Source organism: Ursus arctos, unplaced genomic scaffold (assembly GCF_023065955.2).
Source record: "Ursus arctos isolate Adak ecotype North America unplaced genomic scaffold, UrsArc2.0 scaffold_5, whole genome shotgun sequence".
NCBI classification, from domain to species: domain Eukaryota; kingdom Metazoa; phylum Chordata; class Mammalia; order Carnivora; family Ursidae; genus Ursus; species Ursus arctos.
Window position 1 is genome coordinate 41,225,847 of NW_026623067.1, and position 21,879 is coordinate 41,247,725.

The 21,879-nt window shown below is 40.3% G+C and overlaps 1 protein-coding gene across 2 annotated transcripts in view; it reads left to right on the top strand.

The window, feature by feature from the left end:
- Positions 1–19,355, top strand: part of KCTD16 (potassium channel tetramerization domain containing 16) — a 295,941-nt gene extending 276,586 nt beyond the window's left edge. For both annotated transcript variants that reach the window (XM_057307082.1, XM_026499002.4), the window contains one exon: positions 7,223–19,355. In XM_057307082.1, coding sequence (XP_057163065.1) covers positions 7,223–7,677 — 455 coding nt within the window. In that variant the 3' untranslated portion in view covers positions 7,678–19,355. The remainder of the gene's footprint in view (positions 1–7,222) is intronic.
- Positions 19,356–21,879: the final 2,524 nt, after the last annotated feature.

Below are 21,879 nucleotides of genomic sequence, written 5' to 3' on the forward strand. Positions count from 1 at the left end.
TGTTGTGTTCAAGATGCTTACCATATTTAAGACAAAACTAACTCACACTAGATTAAGCAAAATTTCTGGCATATGAAATTATAAGCCCAGGAATGGGGCCAACTTGAGACAACACAGACACAGCAGGGTTCTGTCTCTTGACTACGTTCTGCTCTGCCTGTCTTGCTTGGCTTCTTTGTGCATGAATGTCCTCTTGCCAACCTGTAGGAAAGATGGCCAGTGAACTCACATCCCCCTAGCTTGGCAACATCCCACATCATAGAACATATATTATCCATAAACTCTAGTGGACGGTTTCAGTGAAGACTCTGATTCACACAACTTGGGTCCCACGGTTGGGACATGGGAAGTTCAGATATGGGTCAGATGTCCTCCCCTTGTGGCTAGCCATGGCAGCGTGGGTGACAGTCCCTTCAGGACCAAGTGGAGTTAGGAAGAGGTAGTTCCAAATGGGAGGAAAAGGCTGTTTCTACTGGAAAAGGGGACAAACAAACCCTATAATAATGACATATACATTTCATTCTAAGAGACAAAAGACCCTCAGATGTTGATTGAGGGGAGTTATAGGGTGAGTTGTTAGTGCGCCTAGTTCAAGCTTATGAAAAATAAGTAAAGAAAAATGTTAGAGGGAGTGGCCAGGCTGGAGGCCAGGGTGGGAAAAGGGATGAGGATGGGCTGTGGGACTTGCCTATGAAACAGGGAAATGAAGACTTTGGGGGCAGGAGTAACTAAGTAGGATCTTAACGGAGAAATGCTGAGACCAGGAGGAGGAAATACAGTAGGGAGAAAGAAAGGAAGAAAAGGGCAAAAAGCACCTGGAAAATGAGATATGTGTATCATCCAGGAACATTGGAAGAGCACGGCAATAGGCCAGGAACTCAGAATTCAGGATTTCCTGCCTTACGCAAACCATCACATTGCTTTATTCAGAGGGAAACCCCACAAGTGAAAATCCTGACCCAGGAGGGTATGATTGAGTATCACCAAATTGGAAAATGATATGAATAGAGACCATGGTTGAGTGGTTAGGAAAGTTAATTTTTACTGAAGTTGTGTAATGCCTTTAAGGATTTTTTAAATCAATAAATGATGATCAATTAAAAAATTATATATGTGTGTACACACACAAGCACGTACATCCATTGATTAAATTCTGGATATGCTTCTGGATCTTGCTGTTACCTCTGCTGGTCAGCACATTGTTGTCACATGCCTAGGAGTATACCTAAATATTTTCCACTTTAATTACCTTTGCATGTCAGATTTTCTCATCCCTTTGTGTGTGTGTGGAAGGTTTACTGTCTCTTTCACACACCCTAAACCAAAATTTGTTTTCTGTACCATCATCCATTTCCTCTCCCATTCATTTGTCATGCATCTACTACAATGTGCCCTGAAACCCTGGTCTGTATGTGGCCTGGAGTGTGCCAGAAGGGAGCAAACATGGGCCTTACAGTCAGGTGTGGGAAAACAGACATTATTACACATGGTGGTGATGCAGAAGAGGTGGGCTGGAGGGTGGGACTGGGTCCGATCGGGTTGGGGGATAGAGGTGATGCTGCTTTGAGAAAGTGTTGTCTAAGCTGAGCATTGGAGGACAAAACAGAACTAAACAGGTGAAAATCGGAAACTAAGTGTTCGAGGCAGAGGGAGAGCAAATACAAAACCCTAAGGTGTAAGAAAGGGCAGCAGGGCAGGAACTGAACTCTGTGATAGTTTTCTGTTGTTTCCATTTCCCGACTCCTGTGTTTGAGCACATATTCTAGCAGGTCAAGAACTGTCTTTCTTTTCTTTCCCATCCCTGGCAGGGTCAGCGTACACATATTAAGCTGTTGTCTCTTAGCCCCAAACCCACTTCTCGATTCTGCCTTGTGATGCTGGGACTGGGATTCAGCTAGCCACACTTTGCATTTGCCCAGCTGGCTTCCCCTTGGGTTCTGTGCTGTCATAGGGGTTGTGAGAGGAAGGCTGTAGGACAGGAGCAGAGGAGGGACTGCTTGTCAGCTCTCTGCTCATCAGCATCAACCCAGGTTTTCTTTCTTTATTTTATTATCAGAAGCAATTGGTCCCAGTTCGTGATTTTGTTTTGTTCCATACCCTGCAGAGCCAGGCCGTTCAGAGATACCAGGACCGGCAGGCAACATGCCCTCCTCAGATGCTCAGATGCTTGGGTGCCACCTCCACAGGGTGGCTTTTACAAGCTTCCAGGTTCTGATAAACCCGTCTTCAGTTTGTCTCCCCAGTGCTAAATGTGGTAGCTGCCTCCTGCAGTCACGATAGTTGTCTCTTCAGTGCTCTCTTTTTGCATCTCTTTTACTGGTCCAGTACCTGTTTTAACAATTCCTTATATTCAGTTCTCCCTATGAAGATTACAGGTGCAATGCCTGTTTTCTTGACTGGCCCTGACTGATGCATGAATGATTTAACTGTCTGCTCTTACCCAAATCTGCCACCTCTTAATGAGGAGCCCCAGCTGGGCCCATCCAAGGCCAAATGTCCATGAGTGGAAGAGGAAGCTAGAAAGGATGATTATCAAGCTGGAAAATGTATTTTTCTCAGAAGCTTGCACAGCCTGCCTATTCCCAGTCTCTACTATGAAATATCTTCTCCAAGGTTAGCAGAATTATAAAAACATCAATTTGACCATTATTGACTTTTCAACTGGGATACCAAGAAAGTCTTTCAGCAGCCTCAATAAATTAGATCTGGCCACCTAGCTCCCAGACTGGCAGGCTCCTACATCATTGACAGAGAAGACAGGGGAAAGCAGTTTTCCCAGCTGTTGCTGTAAATGATGTGCTTTGTGTTCACAACCATTAGCAGGTGGAGAATTTGAAGTGTGGGTAGATTGCAGAGCTGCGTCTTTTAAAAATGCATAAGCACTTTGTGAGTTTGCTAAGTCATGTTTCACTGGGCTCAGTTTGAATTTTTCATAGGGAAGAAATATTCTGTAGTCTTTCCCTTTCATTCCTTCTTTATCAGTAAGGAGTTCTGCAGTTAGGGCTGTAGTCAAAAGGGGCCATGTACAATCATACAACTTGCCTGATTGGTCCTCAGTTTTTCGAAGTTGTAAAATGTTGGAAGATTTGAACTTTAAGCACTTAGGGCGATTGAGGGTCCTGCTCCTCCCCCCTTTAATCCAAAATACAGATTACTCCTGGCTCTGGGTTTAAATTTATTTTATGTGTCTTCAAGCAAATTCTTATTTCAGAAGGCTCATCCATTTGTGAAATTGTAAGCAGTGTACAGTAAAGGAAACTTCTTTCCAAAACTGTACCCTGGTTACATACTATGTGCCAGACACTGCACATGCTTGTGGTTACTCTCCACTCCCATAGCAAATCCAGACATTACTAAATGTCATTATACATTTTCTCGATGAGTTCAGTGTCAGCATCAGTGTCCTTCCTCACATGATGTTCCAGCCAGACCTAAGAATTGGTCGGAGAGCATACTGGGAGAAACGTACCAATCCTATCTAACAAGCTCCTCCTTTGTGTTGTTTATGTAGGTTAGTGCCTGGCTTTTGGTAGAGCAAATCAGTATGAATGAATGGAACACTTATTGGGTGCTTCAAACCATGAAACACCTTCACATTAATTGTCTCATTTCATTTTTCTAAAACCTTTGTGAGGGAGATACTATTATTAGCCTTATTTTTTAGATGAGGAAATTAAGGCTCAGGGAGGTGAAATAATTTATCCAAACTGACAAATTGTGGGGCCTGATTCTGGAGCCTGCAATCTGTGCTGCTACGTTATGATCTTGATACAATTCAACACATGTGTTGAATTCGTTCATTCAGCACTTATCAAACCTCTATGTGCCAGGCACCAAAAATGATGCAATATCCAACAAATTAAGCAATGGTTTATTTAAAAATTTAAAAATCAAGTTGAGCTATTGTGCTTTTTGACCATAAGCCCATTAATAAACCCCTCAAAAGAGTTTTTTTTTTTTTTGCCTTTTTAATATCAATAAATCAGGCTTTTCTTGGGATGAAATGGTTTTCTTCCTATAGCTGGCTAATCAGTTGTAACCTATTTTTTCTTCAAATGGAGAGAATTATTTCAGCCTGTATTGAAACCTCAGCTGATGGGAGCAAAGTTATATTGTAATTTGAAGTAACAAGGTATTTATGAGATCATAATTTGCTATAATTGGGGGGATTCTAGAATACCTTGAGTTACAGAATTGACTTTTCACAGATCCTTCCACATCTGCCAGGACTGGTGAGCACATGTTAGTGGGGCTGCAAGGGCAATGGGTCCACTGCTCACACACATTACTTCTCTGTTGTGGTTTAAAATCTCTGCTCTGGTTAAGTTCTTGGGAAGGGGATAATGAGACAGTGCTTCCCACAAAGAAACAGAGTAGTTACCTTCTCACATTTGACTGTTTTTAAATTTCATGATGACTGTTCACACAGGACCTTCAGCTGCATTCATACCATTTTTTCCTTGATTTCAGTCTAATATATGGACTTCAGAAGCCTTCTTATGAATTGTCTTGCCGAAAATGTTAAAACATTCAAATGTTCTCATAAAATATTGAAACATGTGGTAGTATAATAGGCTCCACTAAAATTAAGTTGTTCGATTTCCTTTTAATAGTGATAGCTCCTAGAGTACAAGTAGAAAGTAATATTTCTATTTGCCTGGAAGCTGGAGGATCCCAGCTGACATTTAAATTCATGATCATCCTAGCAGTTCAGGGAAGGTAGCTGTATCCGCTCTGGGTTCTTGGCTTGGACATGCAGTGGAGGGTTGTGTGTAGTTTTCCACATAAACATGCAGGGCTCCCTCCCGTGATGGTGTTTGTGTTGTTAAATTGCCTTTTAGGAAAGCGTTAGGTTTCTCTTTACCGTGGGTAAGGTAACTTGGGGAGAAAGTTACAGACTTGCATTTCTACTGGTTCAACAGGGTTTACTGCCAAAATAGTTCATCATCTTGTTTTAAGATAATGGGCAGGCATATCTCAGCACATATTTCTTCTTCTCCTTTATGTCTGTCTCCTCTTTCCTCTCCTTTTTTTTTTTTAAGGCTTAGATCAGTTTCTGAACTTTTCTCATAAAGGATCATTGTAGATCAGGTCTGGGTTGATATGATTTCCTTGTTTCGACCCAATGCATTGGAACCATTTCTCCATCGAGTCCTATTAGTCTAGGAACGGCTGGGTTTGGAGAGGTAGAGGCAGATTCTGCCTTCAGGAGAAAAATGATTCCCTCAGAATCGGGGCTGGCAGACAAAACATTTCCTATTGCTGGTATTTCCAGTCAGCAGCTGGTGCATGTTGAGCAGTTTCCCTGATGCATGGAAGATATTTATTGGTAATAGCCTGGGATAAGTAGGACATTATTGCTGTGGTGATTCCTTTTGGCTAATTGGATTGTTGCCTTTCATTTAATGGGTATATAAATACAATGATGATTCAGTCACATTTTACAAAGTGTTTTGAAAGAGTGGGTATACTTTAGAGATAATTTTGGAGTTGCGATTTACAAGGGACTTTTTTTTACTCCCTCTGGAAAATATATGTTTCTATATATATTTAAATCATTTAGGTATGTAGATGACAGGCCTTTTACAAGAAGACAGGACATAACTTTCCTATTAGTTTCCATTCTAGGTTTCCTCTACTTTGACCATATTAGAGGTGGCAGTAAAGTGGGATCTTATTATAATGTGATTCATTATTTATGAGAGTAAGATAATAGCAAAAATCAAAATTGGGTCTCCTTTTAAACATATAAAAATACTACATTATCCTTGTCCTCAATATTGGCATCATAAAGGAGCTTCATTTCCTTTATTTTTTATGGCTTAAGTGCAACGAACTATATGAAATAGCCTAGCATATAACGTTTGATGAGTAAATAGTATCAAGTTCATGACTCTAAGAAGACTGAATGTTCAGAGGCTAGAAGGCTGGGAGAAGTGACTTATGTTTAGGAACTTGCTTTGTGTCGTAATTCAGATGCACAGCCACCAACTGTATCTGAAAAATGGATCTGTCTCCAAATAGCTGAATGCAGTGCTGTGAATCAAAACTGAAGAGAGTAGGGAGAGAAGAACTCACACTGGCTTAAATATAATATAGTAGATCATGTAACTTAAAAGTCCCCTGATATTACCAGGTTCAAGTGTGGCTGAATCCAGGTACTTAAAAGTTACTAAAAAGGTACAGCCTTTTATTGAGTTCCTGTACTGTATTCTGAGCTACTTGCTGGAATTACAGCAATGGACACTTCACTGGGCCCACGTCAGGGAGTTCGTGGTGAGTAGCTGAGATGAATAAAGTAAAAAGGAATGATGACAAAATGTGATTTGTGCAATAATAGAGGCACTTACAAAGCAAAACCATAATTCAGAGGGGGAAAATGATAAATATTTCTGAGGAGAGGTAAACAGACACTTCAGAGAGAAGTTAAACCCTGAACATTGTTTTTAAAGAAAAGCAGGAATTTTACAGTCAGACAAGTTGAAAAAAAAATGGTTAATTGCTTTGGTTGTGATATTTGGGAAATGTGCATTCAAATCCCAGCTCTGCCCCTTACAAAATGTGCAAACTAGGGGAAGTTTCTTAAATTCTCAGGGTCTTAGTTTCCTTGTATGGAATCTAGGAGTGGAGCTACTCATAGAATTATCATGAGGCTCCCATGAGGTGATGGGTGCACAGAGCTTACATGGGGGCTGGCACAGAGTAAGCCCTCCCTGACTCTTGTAGATTTCCGTTGTCGTACCAGACTGCAATAACGTGGAGCTTTGGATCCGGGTTTAACAAATCAGCCACGGTAAAATCAGGTAGCATTTATTGAGAGTTTACGGTGCGCTACCTACTGCATTAAGGATTTACCTAAATCCTCCCTGCAACTCTAGGGAGTAGGCAAGTGATTATCCTCAATTCCCAGGGGAGGAAATGGAAACTTTGAGAATGTAAGGGGACCATCAAGGTGACAGTGTTGGTAAATGGTGTAACTAAGTAGCTGTGGACTGAAGCACAGCATGCGTTATGAACTTTCTCCCTTCTGTGCACTTGGCTTTAGGTACTCATGTTGCAGCCCACCCTGCATGCCACCCCACTTCTTGTAAAGACATGGTTGTGGACACTTGTGTGTGTGTGTGCGTGTGTGTGTGTGTGTGTGTGTGTGTTCAGGTGCTGTTCTGTTCCTCCGGGCTGAGCTGGCTGGTATTAACCCCTTGGGTGCTGTGCTTGCTTGCAGGTGAGCCTTCAAGGTGGTCACCCTCCCACTGCGACTGCTGCTGCAAGAACGCCACAGGTGACAAGGAAGGGGAGAGCGGCACATCTTGCAACGACCTCTCCACCTCCAGCTGCGACAGCCAGTCTGAGGCCAGCTCTCCCCAGGAGACTGTCATCTGTGGGCCTGTGACACGTCAAACCAACATCCAGACTCTGGACCGTCCCATCAAGAAGGGTCCTGTGCAGCTGATCCAACAGTCCGAGATGCGGCGGAAAAGCGATCTGCTCCGGACTCTGACTTCGGGCTCCAGGGAGTCGAACATGAGCAGCAAAAAAAAAGCTGTTAAGGAGAAGCTCTCAATTGAGGAAGAGCTGGAGAAATGCATCCAGGATTTCCTAAAGATCAAAATCCCAGATCGGTTCCCCGAGAGAAAACATCCTTGGCAATCTGAACTTTTACGGAAGTATCATCTATAGGGGAGGGCCGGGGGTGGGAGAAGAAACGAATCATGTCACCATTTGGAAATAAACCTCCTAATGAAATTCGTATTTCAAAAGGAAAGTAATAACTAACAATATGTTTGTTAGAACACAGTAGCCCATTGATATACTACTGCCTATTTACCTAGTTCACCTTAACATTTAAATCCACAGGGTAGATTTCTTTCCAGATGTGGAATGATAAGAATATCTCTTTTTGGTTCCTTGTTGGTTTGTTTGTTAACTGGATACCACGTGCTGAGTATCTTATGTATAATGAGAGCCAGCTATCTAAGAGTAGCTGAGAGGCTTTGGGAGTCCTTTATCCCAAACTGGGTTTTTCTCTCATCTTCTACCTCCCTCCTTTGAATGAGAATGTGGTAGAAAGAGATCTGGCCCAATGGCATACGTTTGGGTTTTTTAATTTTCCTTTTCCCTTTTGTTTATGGGGCAAGGGGGGAAATGGCAGATTTATATGACTTTTCACTCAAATCTATTATGTGCCAGTTTATATTGACGCCGTATGCATGAGTATTTGTGCAACACAAGCACAGCGATGTCTGTACATACACACACTGCACATGTCCTCAGGGCCTGGGCATCCTAAGGGGAACACCCTGCTCCCAGCAGCCCTCTCTTTGACTACTTTAGACAGATGAGCCTCCGCTCCTTTCTTAATCCTCCTGGGAAGATTTCCCAGCCTCTCTTGGCAACTCTTTCCAACGTCGAGTAACCCTGGTCGTCAACAAATTGTCTTTCTTATTTTGAAATTAACACTCTCAGACTCCATTTTACAGTTCCACTCTTTCTCTACACTAGGAGAGGGTGAGAAGAGCTTAGTAAAACATTCTTTGTATTAAAGAAACAAACATTCCTATCAACAAAAATTATGACTCAGTGACCCCACACTCAGCCTTCTCTACCCTGAGCTGAGTTACCTTCCTCCTGTCAATGTTTTTAGTCCTTACTGCCCACGTTTTAATGGTGTGGCCTTTTCATGTGATCCACATTCAGTTCTCCGCGTTCCTGTGTAGTTGTGGAAGTAAGAACAACACACAGTACTTGAGTAACGGTCCAGCCTTTTGTTTGTTTCTTTAAGAGGGAATTGTATTCCACACACCATCTAATGATTTCTCATAACTTTTTAGAACTAGAGTGCTACATTGTTACTTTCTTGTAGCCAGTTTTGTCTGTGAGATTCTGGGATTTGGCTGTGCCTGTACTATGATTTGGCTGTCGTTTCCCTGTTGAGTATGAACAGCTCAACTAGATAACTAAAGCTTCAGAATTAAGGTTTTGGCTTTCTAAACTATCTTTCTTGAATACATCTTTGACTTGTATAGACACAGCCAAAAAGAAACTGTTAATAGCCATCTAGCCATACGACTCTGTATTCTATTAATGTACCAGTAGCTCTTTCATAGGCTCGTGGTAAATGAAGATTAAAAGAGCAGTTTTTGTTTTCAGCATTCCTCGGGCATTTCAGTGGGAACTTAAAAAATAATTTGTCAATCATTATTTGTGTGCCAAGCACTCCTAATTTTTTTTTATTGTGTGTGTGTGTATGTGTATATGTATCACAGGTAATAAGGGCAACTGGATGATGTCTGTAGGAGGGAAAAAATAATGACAGTTGCTTCCTTTTGAAATATTTTGTTGATGCACATTTTTTTATGTAAGAAGTTCTCTCTTGATTCCTTTTATTAGTACCCATTAGTACATGGGTATCTTCCTGAATTTTTGTAATTCTTGCCCTCACATCTGGGCAACAAACTCAGCCAATGTTTTCCTGTCCTGAGTCTACAATGGAATTTCAAGTTCTACTTGAGTGAAAAAGAAAGTTCATTTCGGGAGTTGAGTTGTCAAGAGAGTTAACATTTATGAATTTTAAGTGGTGTTCTTTTATGGATTAATATACTAGCAGGCATTTGTTCTTAACTACAGGATAGTTTTATAAAGCCCTACCAGTATGTCTTCTTTCTTTTCAATGTTTCTTAATACCACATCATCCTATTAATAGAGGATCCTGCAAAGAATCACAGAATTTAATGGGTCAAGAAGAAGTTGAAGATAGATAAAATATCTTGAGACTCACTTAGGTCAGATGACGTTTGTGGCCCTATTGGAGTTTGGCATCTACATCAAATGGCTAAGTTCCAACATCCTTAACTTTCAGACCTAACTCTAATGGTATTAAGATAGAGATACACTAGTAAGAACTAAAGAAGGAAGAAGCTCTTAGCCCACTACATCCGCTGCCTGCTTTAAACAGGAAACTGAACACTGCAAAGACAATGTTCATGGCATGCTTTTTCTGTCCCTTGACCTATCATGAATTTTTTTTTCTCCTTAGGTATTCCTTATACCCCTAGTGAACAAAGCTAGTGGTAGGAAATCTGATTAAAACAATAATAACATTTTTAATCTGGGCCATCTCTAGATGGACACCCACCCCAAATATTCCAAATAGCTAAGACAACAGCAAGGTGTTTATTTGTGTGGGTGTTGGTATAGACCTGAATATAGCCCTGGTCAGTAAAAAGCTCTGAGGAGGCACCAAGTCAATGGAAACCTTCAGTCCTAGTTTGAGTGAAGTTATCAAGTGAGGTGTAGGTGGCTCGCCACATTGGAAATGATTTCTGGGTAAGTGAGTTAGAAGGATTAAATGCTCTATTGATCCCAATTCACTTCTGTTTCCCTGAGCTTAAAAGTTCTAAGAACTTTTAGTTCACTTCCAGACAGAACAATATATGTGGTTGGCTTCTTGGATATTGGTATGATGAGGGTCATAATTTGCTGATGCGAAGAAACTAATAGCATCAGATGGATCATGTGATTGAGGAATCATATTTGTAGATCCCTAAGTTAGCTTGCCTCCTGGGAAATCCTCAATACTAAAATCCAGTGACGTTGGGGAGGTCACTCTCTACAGGTATGCGGATCTCCTGGAGTCAGGAATATATTTATCAAGGCCTCCGACCTGCTATCAAAAACAGACTGTTCGGCAGGAAAAGAGGAGGACAGGAAAATAAAACTGAGATCACTCAGTTCGTGTGCTCTCTCTGCCCCGCTAAGAAAAAGCTACACTGAGGTGTGGTCATAAAACGACCACGTGAAATGGCCACCGCAACATGCAGTGGTGTTCCCCGTTGATTGCAGGCAGTTGTCTCACTGGAAATGCATGCATGGCAAATTAAAATAAAAGGGGAACGATGCGCACATCCTGCGTTCCCTTCGCTCTTTATTCGCCCATAGCTGCGTGTACCCCCACCTGATTCACTTTAGGGATACACATTTAGTAAAAGAAAACAAATGGAAATTTTCACTTTTCAGGTGCTTGTTTGATTCAGAGGCAGCTTCACTCCCAGCACGGATGTGTGCTCTTCATGGCGGGTCCTCTTCTTTGTCAACTCCTTGTGCTTCTGGATTACTTTCGCTTCTCTGACCTTTAGATTCCCCTCTGATTGTCCTTTGTCTCTGCCAAGCAAAACATGCTCCAGTGAGAAAAAGAAAAGACATGTATGGTGTTTTGCAAAATTACTTGACACCAACTCCCATAATGGGAGCCAAATGTTGATTCTTAGACATTTTCCTTTGTAACAGTTTTAACCTTCCAACTTTGTATTTACCATAATGAGTTAACCCAGAGCGCTTGAGTGATGGTATTTTCTGCCATGAGGTATCATGTTGTGGAATCTGACTAACCTTGGTCTTCCTAGATGATGTTTGCTAGAATTAATAAGAGTCTTTCTGTAGACTTTTAGGAAGAATTCTTTGTCACCTCCACTTGACATAGCAATTTTCATAGGAAAAATGAAGAAAGTTATTTTTTTCCCCTGGTGACTCTGTGGCAGATAAATGTTTCTGCCAATTTGCATGCTGGGTTATAGGTTTAGTATGGGCCATTTCTCTCTTTAATGTCTTGGTATTGTTGGCATCTTGCAATCTTGATGGCCCACTGTTCCAATTTATTTATTTTCATTTATAGTGTCAAAATAACACACTAGAGAAGGAATCAGAGTGAGTATTCTGTATTCTGAGTTAAAATGGAGTTAGATGTCATTTGTACAGGAGTGTACAATGATTAATATCTACGGAGAAATTAGACCAAATGAAACCTGCTGGAATGGGTTTGATTTATATTGCCTTCATCTTTCTGGTTTTAGATGAAATGGTTATTGCTCTCCACCCCTACTGAAAGAAAAGAGTCTTATAATCACCATGTTGTGATGCAACCACAGAGCTTATATGTTTGAAATGTCTGTATTTCTCATCTTGCAACATACATTAGAACCGAGATTCTTTTTGTAGTGACCCCCATTGCAAACTTTTTAGCCGTGATTTTCAAGACTCAGCATGCACAAAAATCACTTGTAAAAATGCAGATCCCTTTACCCTAGCCCCAGAGAGTCATTCAGAAACTTTGAGCAGGGCCAAGGAGTCTGCATTTTGGTCCAGCATCCCTCATGATTTTGATGAGACGGTCTGTGGACCTTCCTTTAAGAAATCCTGCTGTTGAGGAGTTGACTGTGCAGAGGTCCACATTTTCTCACTTCCTTTTACTTTCTTTCCAGTACAAAGAAGTCAGAGTTTGCATTATTCATAAAGAGGAAAGGCCCAAAGAAGAGCATCGCAGGACCAGGGCAGAGTAGGTTCCGTGATTCCACTGCCCCTTCATCTGCCTGTCAACCACCTTTCCATTCTGTTTGTGTTTGCGTGTTTGGATTTTGTTTTATTTATTTATTTTTATTGTTTTTTTTGTGTGTGTGTGTGTGGGTTTTTGTTGTTGTTGTTATTTTGTTATGTTTTTGTTTTTTTGCCAGACTGAAAGCCTGCATCAGTATCATTTTCTCTCTGTGTATTCTGGGTTGATGGGAGCACATCTCTGAGTGAGATATATCCTTATGATACCCATCAAGGAAGGAAAACAAATGAACTTTCCAAAGGAGAGTTGTTCATTTCCAGGCCTTGTGCAGTGTGAGTCAGAGGAACTTGAGAATGATCCATAATTTAGGGTGGTGTGTATGGCCCCAAAGATGATTCCATTAACTGCACAAACACCACCAAAATGAATATGAAATGATTAGTGAATTTAGCTGCATTTCACCAATGAAATCCTGAGTCATTGAATTGCTAAGTTTGTCCAATCTGACTCATTCAGGATTATGAAACTCTCAGATAGTTGAAGATTCTGAACTCCAATATTAACTAAAAACTGCAAGCAAAACCCATGAGGGAAAATAAATACAAAAGAAAGAAAGAAATAGTGAATTCAAGATAGTGGTCATATTTCATATGCAGTGACAAGAAGGAGATGAAGTTCTATATTTTACCACTCACTCTGACTGGAAAGGAAGGCCATACTCTGATTATTCAGATAGAAAAAATTCTGGAGAGTTTGAATAATCCAGTTGATTCTATCCATATAACAGAATAACTGGGCGGCCATCAAATTTCCACGTGATAAGAGAAGTAGAGAATGAGTGGCTTAAATACATACACACTTGTGATCTTCAGTGAATATTTAAGTGAAAACGACTGTCGCAGGAATGTGAAGAATGGCTAATGAAACTGATAAACTTGAATTGCTAATTAAGATTATTCAGCCAAGATTTTTTAAAAATGTTAAATTTGATTTAGCTCTACTTCCCAAGTGGGATCCTTTTACTGCCCCAGCTTCCTAACCTTTAAAATATGTTCCTCTGGTTTGTGAACAAACTATGTTGTTTATTGGGTAAAGAATTTTTAGTTACTAGACTGTCATCATTACTTTACTTAAGGAATCTACTTTGAAAAAGCTAAAGGAAAATATGCCCCAGCCCTGCAACTCTCCAGCGGTTTGTCCTGGGCTGAGGGGTGGGGATTTTCCTGTTAATCAGCTTCCTAAACAGCACTTGCATGCCAACTGGAGGATTTAGTGTCTCCTTTTTCTAGCAATCTCTTCCATCTTGTCAGTTTATTCTTAGAATTGACCTTTAGCTAATTTACCTGCATTTGCACAATAAAAATCAGCATGGCTTCAGACTCTCTCTGCTGCTGCTGATTGGCTCCCTCCATGACAAATGGAAGTAGGATTGTTGCACTAGGAAGTAGTGGAGAAGAGTAGCTTTATACTCGTGCCTATGTGTGAGTGGATGTGAGTGTGTATGCACACATGTGCCATTTTTAGGTCGATGTCGGGTCAGTGGCTAATGCCCATGGTAATGCTATATGAATGTGTGGGAAAAGTCTTTGGTTACAAAGTTTCACAACTTCTAATTCAGCACAATAGTTTGTCTTTACTCTGGGTGTCCATGCTTGACAAAGTGGAGTGAAGCTGGTCTTCTGTTGTGAAATTCAAGCATCACAGATTTCTGGGTAAAAATCAAACCCATTTTTATTCATATAGTCACTAGTGGCAATGGCATTTACTTAAAAAAAAAATACTGAAAAGGAAAGGAAAGAAAAAGAATGCATGAAAGCTAAAATATATATAGAATTCACAAGTGATCACTAGCAGTTTTTCTCAATTGCAGCCAGTGGTCAGTGGTTTATTCTTGTATGTGAGAGACAGAACCAATTTCAGGAAACACTCTTCTCTGATTTGTGTGGGTTATGTGTATTTAAGGCAGTGGCTCTCATTCAGGAGTGATTTTTGTGCCGCGGGGGATTTTTGGCAATGCCTGGAGACATTTTCGATTGTCATGACTTGAGAGGTGCTAAATAGCATCCAATGGGTAAAGACCAGAGATGTTGCTAAACATCTCAGAACGCACAAGACAGCCCCCATGGCAAATAATTACCCAGCCCCAAATGTCAATAGTGCTGAGGTTGAAAAATCCTGAATTAAGGGTTGGCTATGATTCTCCAAAGCATTCTTAGCACGTAGGGAAAGGACTTCTGGGTCAAGGATAGGATGAAATAGCACAGTAGTAACTAGTAGCATCTTAAATCAGTACAGAGTTTATTTGAGGTTAGATACAGTTGTCCCTTTATCTAGATGTGAATGCTGAGATGTAGAGAGAGAAATTAAGTCCTATTTCCCAGGGTTTCAGTAGTGATGGGGCAGGGTGTGGTCTGGGTTTCTGTCTTCTGTCTATATCAGTCGCTTTCTGCCTCAGAAAAACGATACTTTGATGAAGTCATCAACCTTATAGCAACCAAATGTATTGGGCGGAAAGCGCTTTGGGAGCATTTTCAGTTCACGTGACCCAATTAGGGAGGTTTTTCAAGCTGAGCAACAGTAGATAAAAGGTGCTCTTAGAAATGAAAGAGGAAAAAGGTGGGGGGGGGGAGTGCTGGGAATAAGCCAATGATTTCATCCTCTTGAACTGCTCATTGTGTACTTTGTTTCTTTAGGTTGAAAATCCCCTCACTAAAGATGACACCTAGATCTTGGAAAATATTATTGTCAGACTCATACAGGTGGTTCCTATGCCCTTATTTTCAAAGATGTGACAAGTCTAAGCATAAACCCTGACTACTGAGCGGCCTTATTTCATTTGTATGTACTGACTTCATTAGGACATGAAACATGGGTGTCTTAAATATTTGACTTTTTTTTTTTTAGCTTATCATACCAACATCCCAGTGATGGAGTCAAGGCCAGAACATTCTATCCTCTTTTCATACAAGGGAAACTGCAACTCAGAGACTTTAAGTCATTCATTTGTTCATGCATTCATCTGACAGGTATTTTTTGAGTGCCTACCATTTACAGGTCACTGTCGTGAGCATTATAATCTACTAGGAAATCAAATTTGCGATACAGAACTTGAATTCAGATTACCCAAATCCTAGACTAACATTATTTTTGTATGTAATTCTGATCCACATTCTAGATTTCTAATTTAAATATTAAGTTATAAATAATGTATATTAAGGAATGCGTGCACATAAGAAATATGTGCCAGAAACTCTAATATGTGATTTACATGCCTTATCTCATTTAATCCTATAACAACTCAATGGAGTAGGCCCTGTTACTGTCCTCTTTTTACAGAGGTCAGTGAGACTCAGAAAGGTAAAGTAGCACATATCTTGACAGTGGCAGAGCCAGATTTTCATCTGAGTATATCGGACTCTAAGTCTGATGGCTTAACCACCTCATTATATAATGTCTTGTCTCTGTTCTCTGGATTTCACCTGTTTCTGGTTTCTTCTATTCTAACCAAAAGGTAGCCAGGAGGAATCCAGCCTGACACCCTTCCAGAAAGTCATTAGATATTTTAAGTGGCAAATTCCATTAGACATGCATTTCCCTAGGACATAAAGGAAAGACAGGTCTGGAGGGTTAGTTTTGCCTACTACAGACTGTACTTCATGACGCAAGCCCTATCAAGGGGCAGTAATGTTTAGAACAAGTATCTGGTGAGTGCTGATACCCTATGTGTATCAGTATTCATTACCCAACGTGGCGAGATAGAGTCCAGGTTAGGACAGTGGCACCTATGCCTGCTTGTTGTGCTGTTTAGAGGTTCCCAGGGCAAATTTCGTGAGAGGTAAAATAGGTGTCTGTGCATGCATGTGTGTGTAGGTGCATGTATGTACTATTTTTGCCTTTCGGCCTTTTGAACGATATTGGTGTTTGTTCAAAACAGGTCAGAAATCCAAACATGATTGGCTGCCCCCAGCATCCCATCATTACTGTTCCAGGTTGAAAAAAAGAGAGGCAGCTACAGAAAAGAAACTGCACTGAGATATGTGTGTGTGCGTGTATGAAGAATGTATGCACATATGTGTGTTTATATATAAACTTCATGTATATATGTATATATGTGTGTACATCTATCTAAATGTATATATATATCTATACATATGTATACACACATAAACAAATCTCATAGTTTGAAACTGGGATTTTGAGTTGTAGGGGTTATTATTTATAATGGGTTTCGTAGATAGTTTAATATAGTTCTGTTTTCCAAAATTCTCTCCTACTATGAGTGTATATATTTATGGTACAGAAAATATGATTAGAATACCTTGGTTTAACATCTATGGATATGAAACCAAACAAAAGTGCATTTAAGGAAAAACCAAACTTGTAAAAACTGGCTTTCTTATTTCAACCATTTGTTGGAATTTCAAACTATCTGTTTTCAAACATGATCATTCTAAAAGAAAAGGAAAGAAAAGGGAAAAAAACCCAGAAGAAAAAAAGAACAAAACAAAAACCCACCAAATGAATATGATGATGTTTAAGAAGAAAATAAGAAAATGTCGGTCTGTGAGAGCACAAATTCAGTGGTTTTTACACTAATGGTACTTCACCTATTAGTGGTTGGTTTGTTCTTTCCTACTGATCTCACTTCATCATTCATGGGGGGTTCCTGTGGCCCTACACAGTTTGTAGGTGGAGCTAATTATCTGTTTAATTATTTTAAAGCTATAGTAAATAATTTATAATATGCACATTGTAAATATATACTAAAGCTTAAGGGCACGTTGTAATAATAACCAAACACTTTCTAGGCTCCTGCAAATAACCTTGTAAGCCTGTTTATACAGACACCAAAATAGCTGCTCAAAGAAGGAACAACATACAGTTAAATGAAAACAATTTTGCTTACGTTTTGGCATCCTATAGACGTTATGGCCAAATGATTAAAATTGGGGTACTCTGAAGAATATGGTAAGGTATATTTTCATTCATAACCATGTGCTTTGCATATTTTGGAGAATGTGAAACTTGTTTTTAGTCAACCTATGCAAACAGAGCTTCCCTGGTGCTCCTTGGGATAAGTTTGTATGCTCACAAACCCACACCCTCAGAAGCAGTCTGACTCTGAGCCCAGGGACAGGCTACTTGTCCAAGCACAGATTCCTTCTCCCAGGGACCTGTCAGGTTTGCTCATACAATCAGAAGCGTTTGCAAAATAATTGAGTATGGTCATTTTTTTTCCCTCATAGGCTCCCTGCAGATGTGGTCTTAAAAGCATATGAAAGAAAATCAATTTTGTAGCAACTAGATGCTCTAATTAGATTTAAGAACACTTGAAGAAGGATTGGTTTGTTTTTCCCAAAAATTTTGGAGCAGAGAGGAGAGTTTTACTTCATCCTTGGCTTCAAGTTCCCCTATCACTTTTTCTCATTTATTCATTTTTAATTCCAAAGGAGAATGTTGAATCAGGAGAATTTCGCTTAAAATAATCTGGTTAGTGTCTAAAAGGACAGACTAACACATTTTTGTAAATCATGAGGGGAGGAGAAATGGAATTCCTGGAGTGGTATCCTTCTTAGAACACGTAGAAACACAAACCTAGGGGACTTGCGTTTCAGAGAGTCCTACTGAAAGCTGTTAATGGAATCTGCTGCAAATGGGTCACCATTTAGATGAGTGATGGAGCCCAGCTCGCTTCCCTTTGAGGAACTTACTCTGTAGAATCAAGAATCTTTGTGTTGGCTGAAGGAATTTAACTCATGATCTCATTTGAATTCCTGTTCCCCTCATCTTTCAGAACCAGCAGAGCACTGGGTTGAACCTAACGAATATAGCAATTTGTCCAAATTAAACGGACATGTTTAAATATCAGCACCATCCTCGACACTTAGACAAATAGAGACCCTGTTCATGAGGTTACCTGAAGATCTCCAAACACAGTTTGCCAGGGATTATCAAGCTCCTCTTATATCCGTTGCTGATGCTTTGAATGTGATTGTCAACAGAGACAGAGGAGTCTGAATTTTGCTGGTATTAACATCAAGTGGTGATCTATTGGAGCCTTGCTCGTGTTACTTTTTCCTGACCTCATTCAAGTGCTTGATGACTTGGGTCAGTTTGTTGCACACTGATGTATACCAAGTGACACCCACTGAAATTACCTCTTCTCCTTTCCAATGCAGTTCGCTTGTACATAAGTGTAATGTCAAATTGTTTACAGGTTCTTTTTGTGTATAATTGTGATAGCAGATTTAGCTCAAACTTTAAAGGAATCTGTTTACTGAATGGTGTTAAAATGAATGTGCTTATTACAGTATAAACATCATTAATTATGGACTCACACGAATGCATGTCTACATGTTGTCAATTTCCAGCAGCTCGGTTATCCAGCAAAAAGTCTGCGGTCTGTGAATAGCAAATATACATAAACTACTGTGACTCTAATAACTCAGTAACTGTTTTTACCTTGGTATGTAACACTGTAGATTTTAGCCTGCTGTATTACTTTCTTACCTATTTGTTTGGGGGAGAGAGACATAAAAGATAGTACTACTAATTGTCCCAATGGAATTGCACACCATTTTGGCAACCATTGGTCCACCTAAAAGGCAACTGCCTGTTGATGGCACAATGGCCCTAGGCAACATATAAATATATACATACATATCTATGTATGCAATATCTACAATGCTAATTACTACCATCTATTTTCACTGCCGATGGAAACTACTATTTTCTTTGGATCATTGATGATATAAAAAATTAATTTGCTATTATCTGCTTTCATATTCTGTTTAGTTCATCTAGTATGGTAAATGATACAGGTGCAGTATCAGTATTGTAAAATTGTGTGGTGAAGACTACAAAAGTCATTCTGTGGATATATTTTAAAAGGCAGACCAGAAACTATATTTCAGATTCTTGTGTGAATATAATTACAGAAATAGCAACTATTTTTTATGTGTTTCCATAAATGACTCCATTTCATATACATTGTAACTTAGCACCAATCATAATAAATCATTTGGTAACATTTAGTTGTTATATATATATCTATTTTCAGTAGACATAAGAGACTGATGATTCAACATCATTTCATGTTAACTCAAGAATTTTAGATGGAAGGTAATTACCATTGCAATTAGTTTATTTCTGGTTTGTTGTGGCAGCTTGCTGGATTGGGGTACAAGAAAGGAGACAGTGACTTGTTATTTAAAATTCTTAGAACGAGATTGCAATGAGTGGAGGTCTTGCCTCTGCCTCTTCTTAATTGGGTGGCTTCACATTATTCATCAAGCCTCTTTAAACCTCAGTTTCCTTACCTGTATATAGGGAACAAAAATAATAGATACTTCCTAAGGTTAGTGTGAGAATGAAATGAGATAATCCAAGTAAACCTTTAATAAGTCTCTAGTACATTAAATACCTACTTAATAATCCCTATCCATTCTTATTACTATTATCCAAAGTGCGTATTTTAAAGAGGAGTTTGCCTTCAACACTCTGAATATCTGTATATATTTCTTCTTTTTTCCTCTTCAGCCTTTTATGGCATTGCCTTTAGAGCTAAGTATTCACTGTATTTTTTAATCAAAAGGGGAAATTATACGGAGGAAAAAAGAGAATTCTACAACTTGGAGGGGCTTTAGAAATAATTTTGCCTTTTGCTGTTATGAAGGGTATTCAGCAGAACACTTGTCCCATGATATGTGCTAAAAAAGGGAAGGGAATTGGATGATGTACAGTTTGGGGAATATAGCTTTCTACACACACCATTTTGTAATTTTGAAATGTTCTTTATCATATTTAAAGCCCTGGGAGTTATGCTGTAAAGGAACTTCCAAACTTTATTTAAGGGAGAATCTTCCAGACTTCTCTCGCCAACGATGCTTCTATCATTGCCTGGAGCAGTGTAGCTTCAGTCTTTAGCCTTCTCGCGGGAAGAATTCAGTCAAGAGACTAGACAGCACGAGCAAGCGGAGTTTACAGAGTACACTGGTAAGATGGGTGAGTGGTGGAGGTTCAAGTGCCCCAACAGAATTCATCCCACGGTTTTTAGTTGTTCCCTAGGAGGTGGAATGTTCTTACTTGGGGCAGGAAGCAGGTTTTCACAAATTCCTTCCTAAATTGGTAAAGGGTTTCCTGTCATGGCATCTGCCATCTTGGGTCTGTGTGGTTTGAACCAGCTCCTTGTGGAGTGCTGCCAGGACAGGCCTTTGATCTGCCCCATAGCTAGCCATGGAAGAAGGCTCCTTCCTTGTGGTGGTGTGCGCCTGGGAAGTTCTTTTGTCCTATTACCTAGTATCCCTTAAGAAAGCTCACCAGGAGGGGGCAGGCCAAACCACAATGCTGAGGTGTGTTCTGTGGCTTCCGTATTGGAATTCCCTTGGCCACCCGGACAGGGTATGCCTAACAGCAGGTCTGGGATGTCTCTCACCCAACATTTCCCCCCTTCCTCCCCTTTCCTGTGGGACCCTGGGCCTCACACAACTATTAACTCCCTACCACACTTCTACTTTTGAGGTACACAGTTTGGGAAATGCTAATGTAGCCCACGTCCTCTTTGAATAGAAGGGAAACCTGAGCCCCAGAGAGGGGAAGGGATGTGATCAAGGTATGATGGTCCTGTGTCTAGAACCCATCTATGGCCTCAAGCTGGGACATTCCTCCCAAACCACTCTCATGAGGTGATTGACAGAAGCAATGGAGTTATTCTGAAAAACTCTTCTAAATTCACAACATCGATCCTGCACAGAACCAAAGTGAAGAGTCACATGAGGTATCAAAAGCCATGCAGCAGAAAGATGAGATCCCAGTGTACAGGAATCCTTCCTTCGCCTCAGTCACCTGCCAGATGGCTTGTGGCAGGCCCAGAGTCTGCCTGGGCCCCCCATGCTGTCATTATAGATCATCGCTGCTACGACACAGATGCTGGACCATGCTGTCCCTCAACCCAGCAGAGAGATAAGAGCTTAGATAGACCAAAGTAGTGGAGGGGTTTGGAGGGGAATTTTCTATGAAATCTTTTTTTTTTTTTTTTAAAGATTTTATTTATTTATTTAACAGAGATAGAGACAGCCAGCGAGAGAGGGAACACAAGCAGGGGAGTGGGAGAGGAAGAAGCAGGCTCATAGCAGAGGAGCCTGATGTGGGGCTCGATCCCATAACGCCGGGATCACGCCCTGAGCCGAAGGCAGACGCTTAACCGCTGTGCCACCCAGGCGCCCCCCCTTTTTTTTTTTTTTTTAAGTAAACTCTACCTACAACACGGGCCTTGAACTCACAATGCCGAGATCAAGAGTCGCATGCTCTACTGACTGAGCCAACCAGACACCGCCACTCCCACATGAATTATTATGTAAGATGTTGTGAGCTTTCCTCCAAAAAACTTAGGAATGCTCCCCTGTATTGAAAAAATTGTAAAGTCAAAGACCATCACTGCCCCAGAAATTGCTTAAGCAGAACCAAAATCTTCATTAAATGCACACTGCAGGGAAGACTTTGCTTCCACTGTTCCAAAATAATATAGACAAGTGAAGGATCAATGTCAAGAGGAA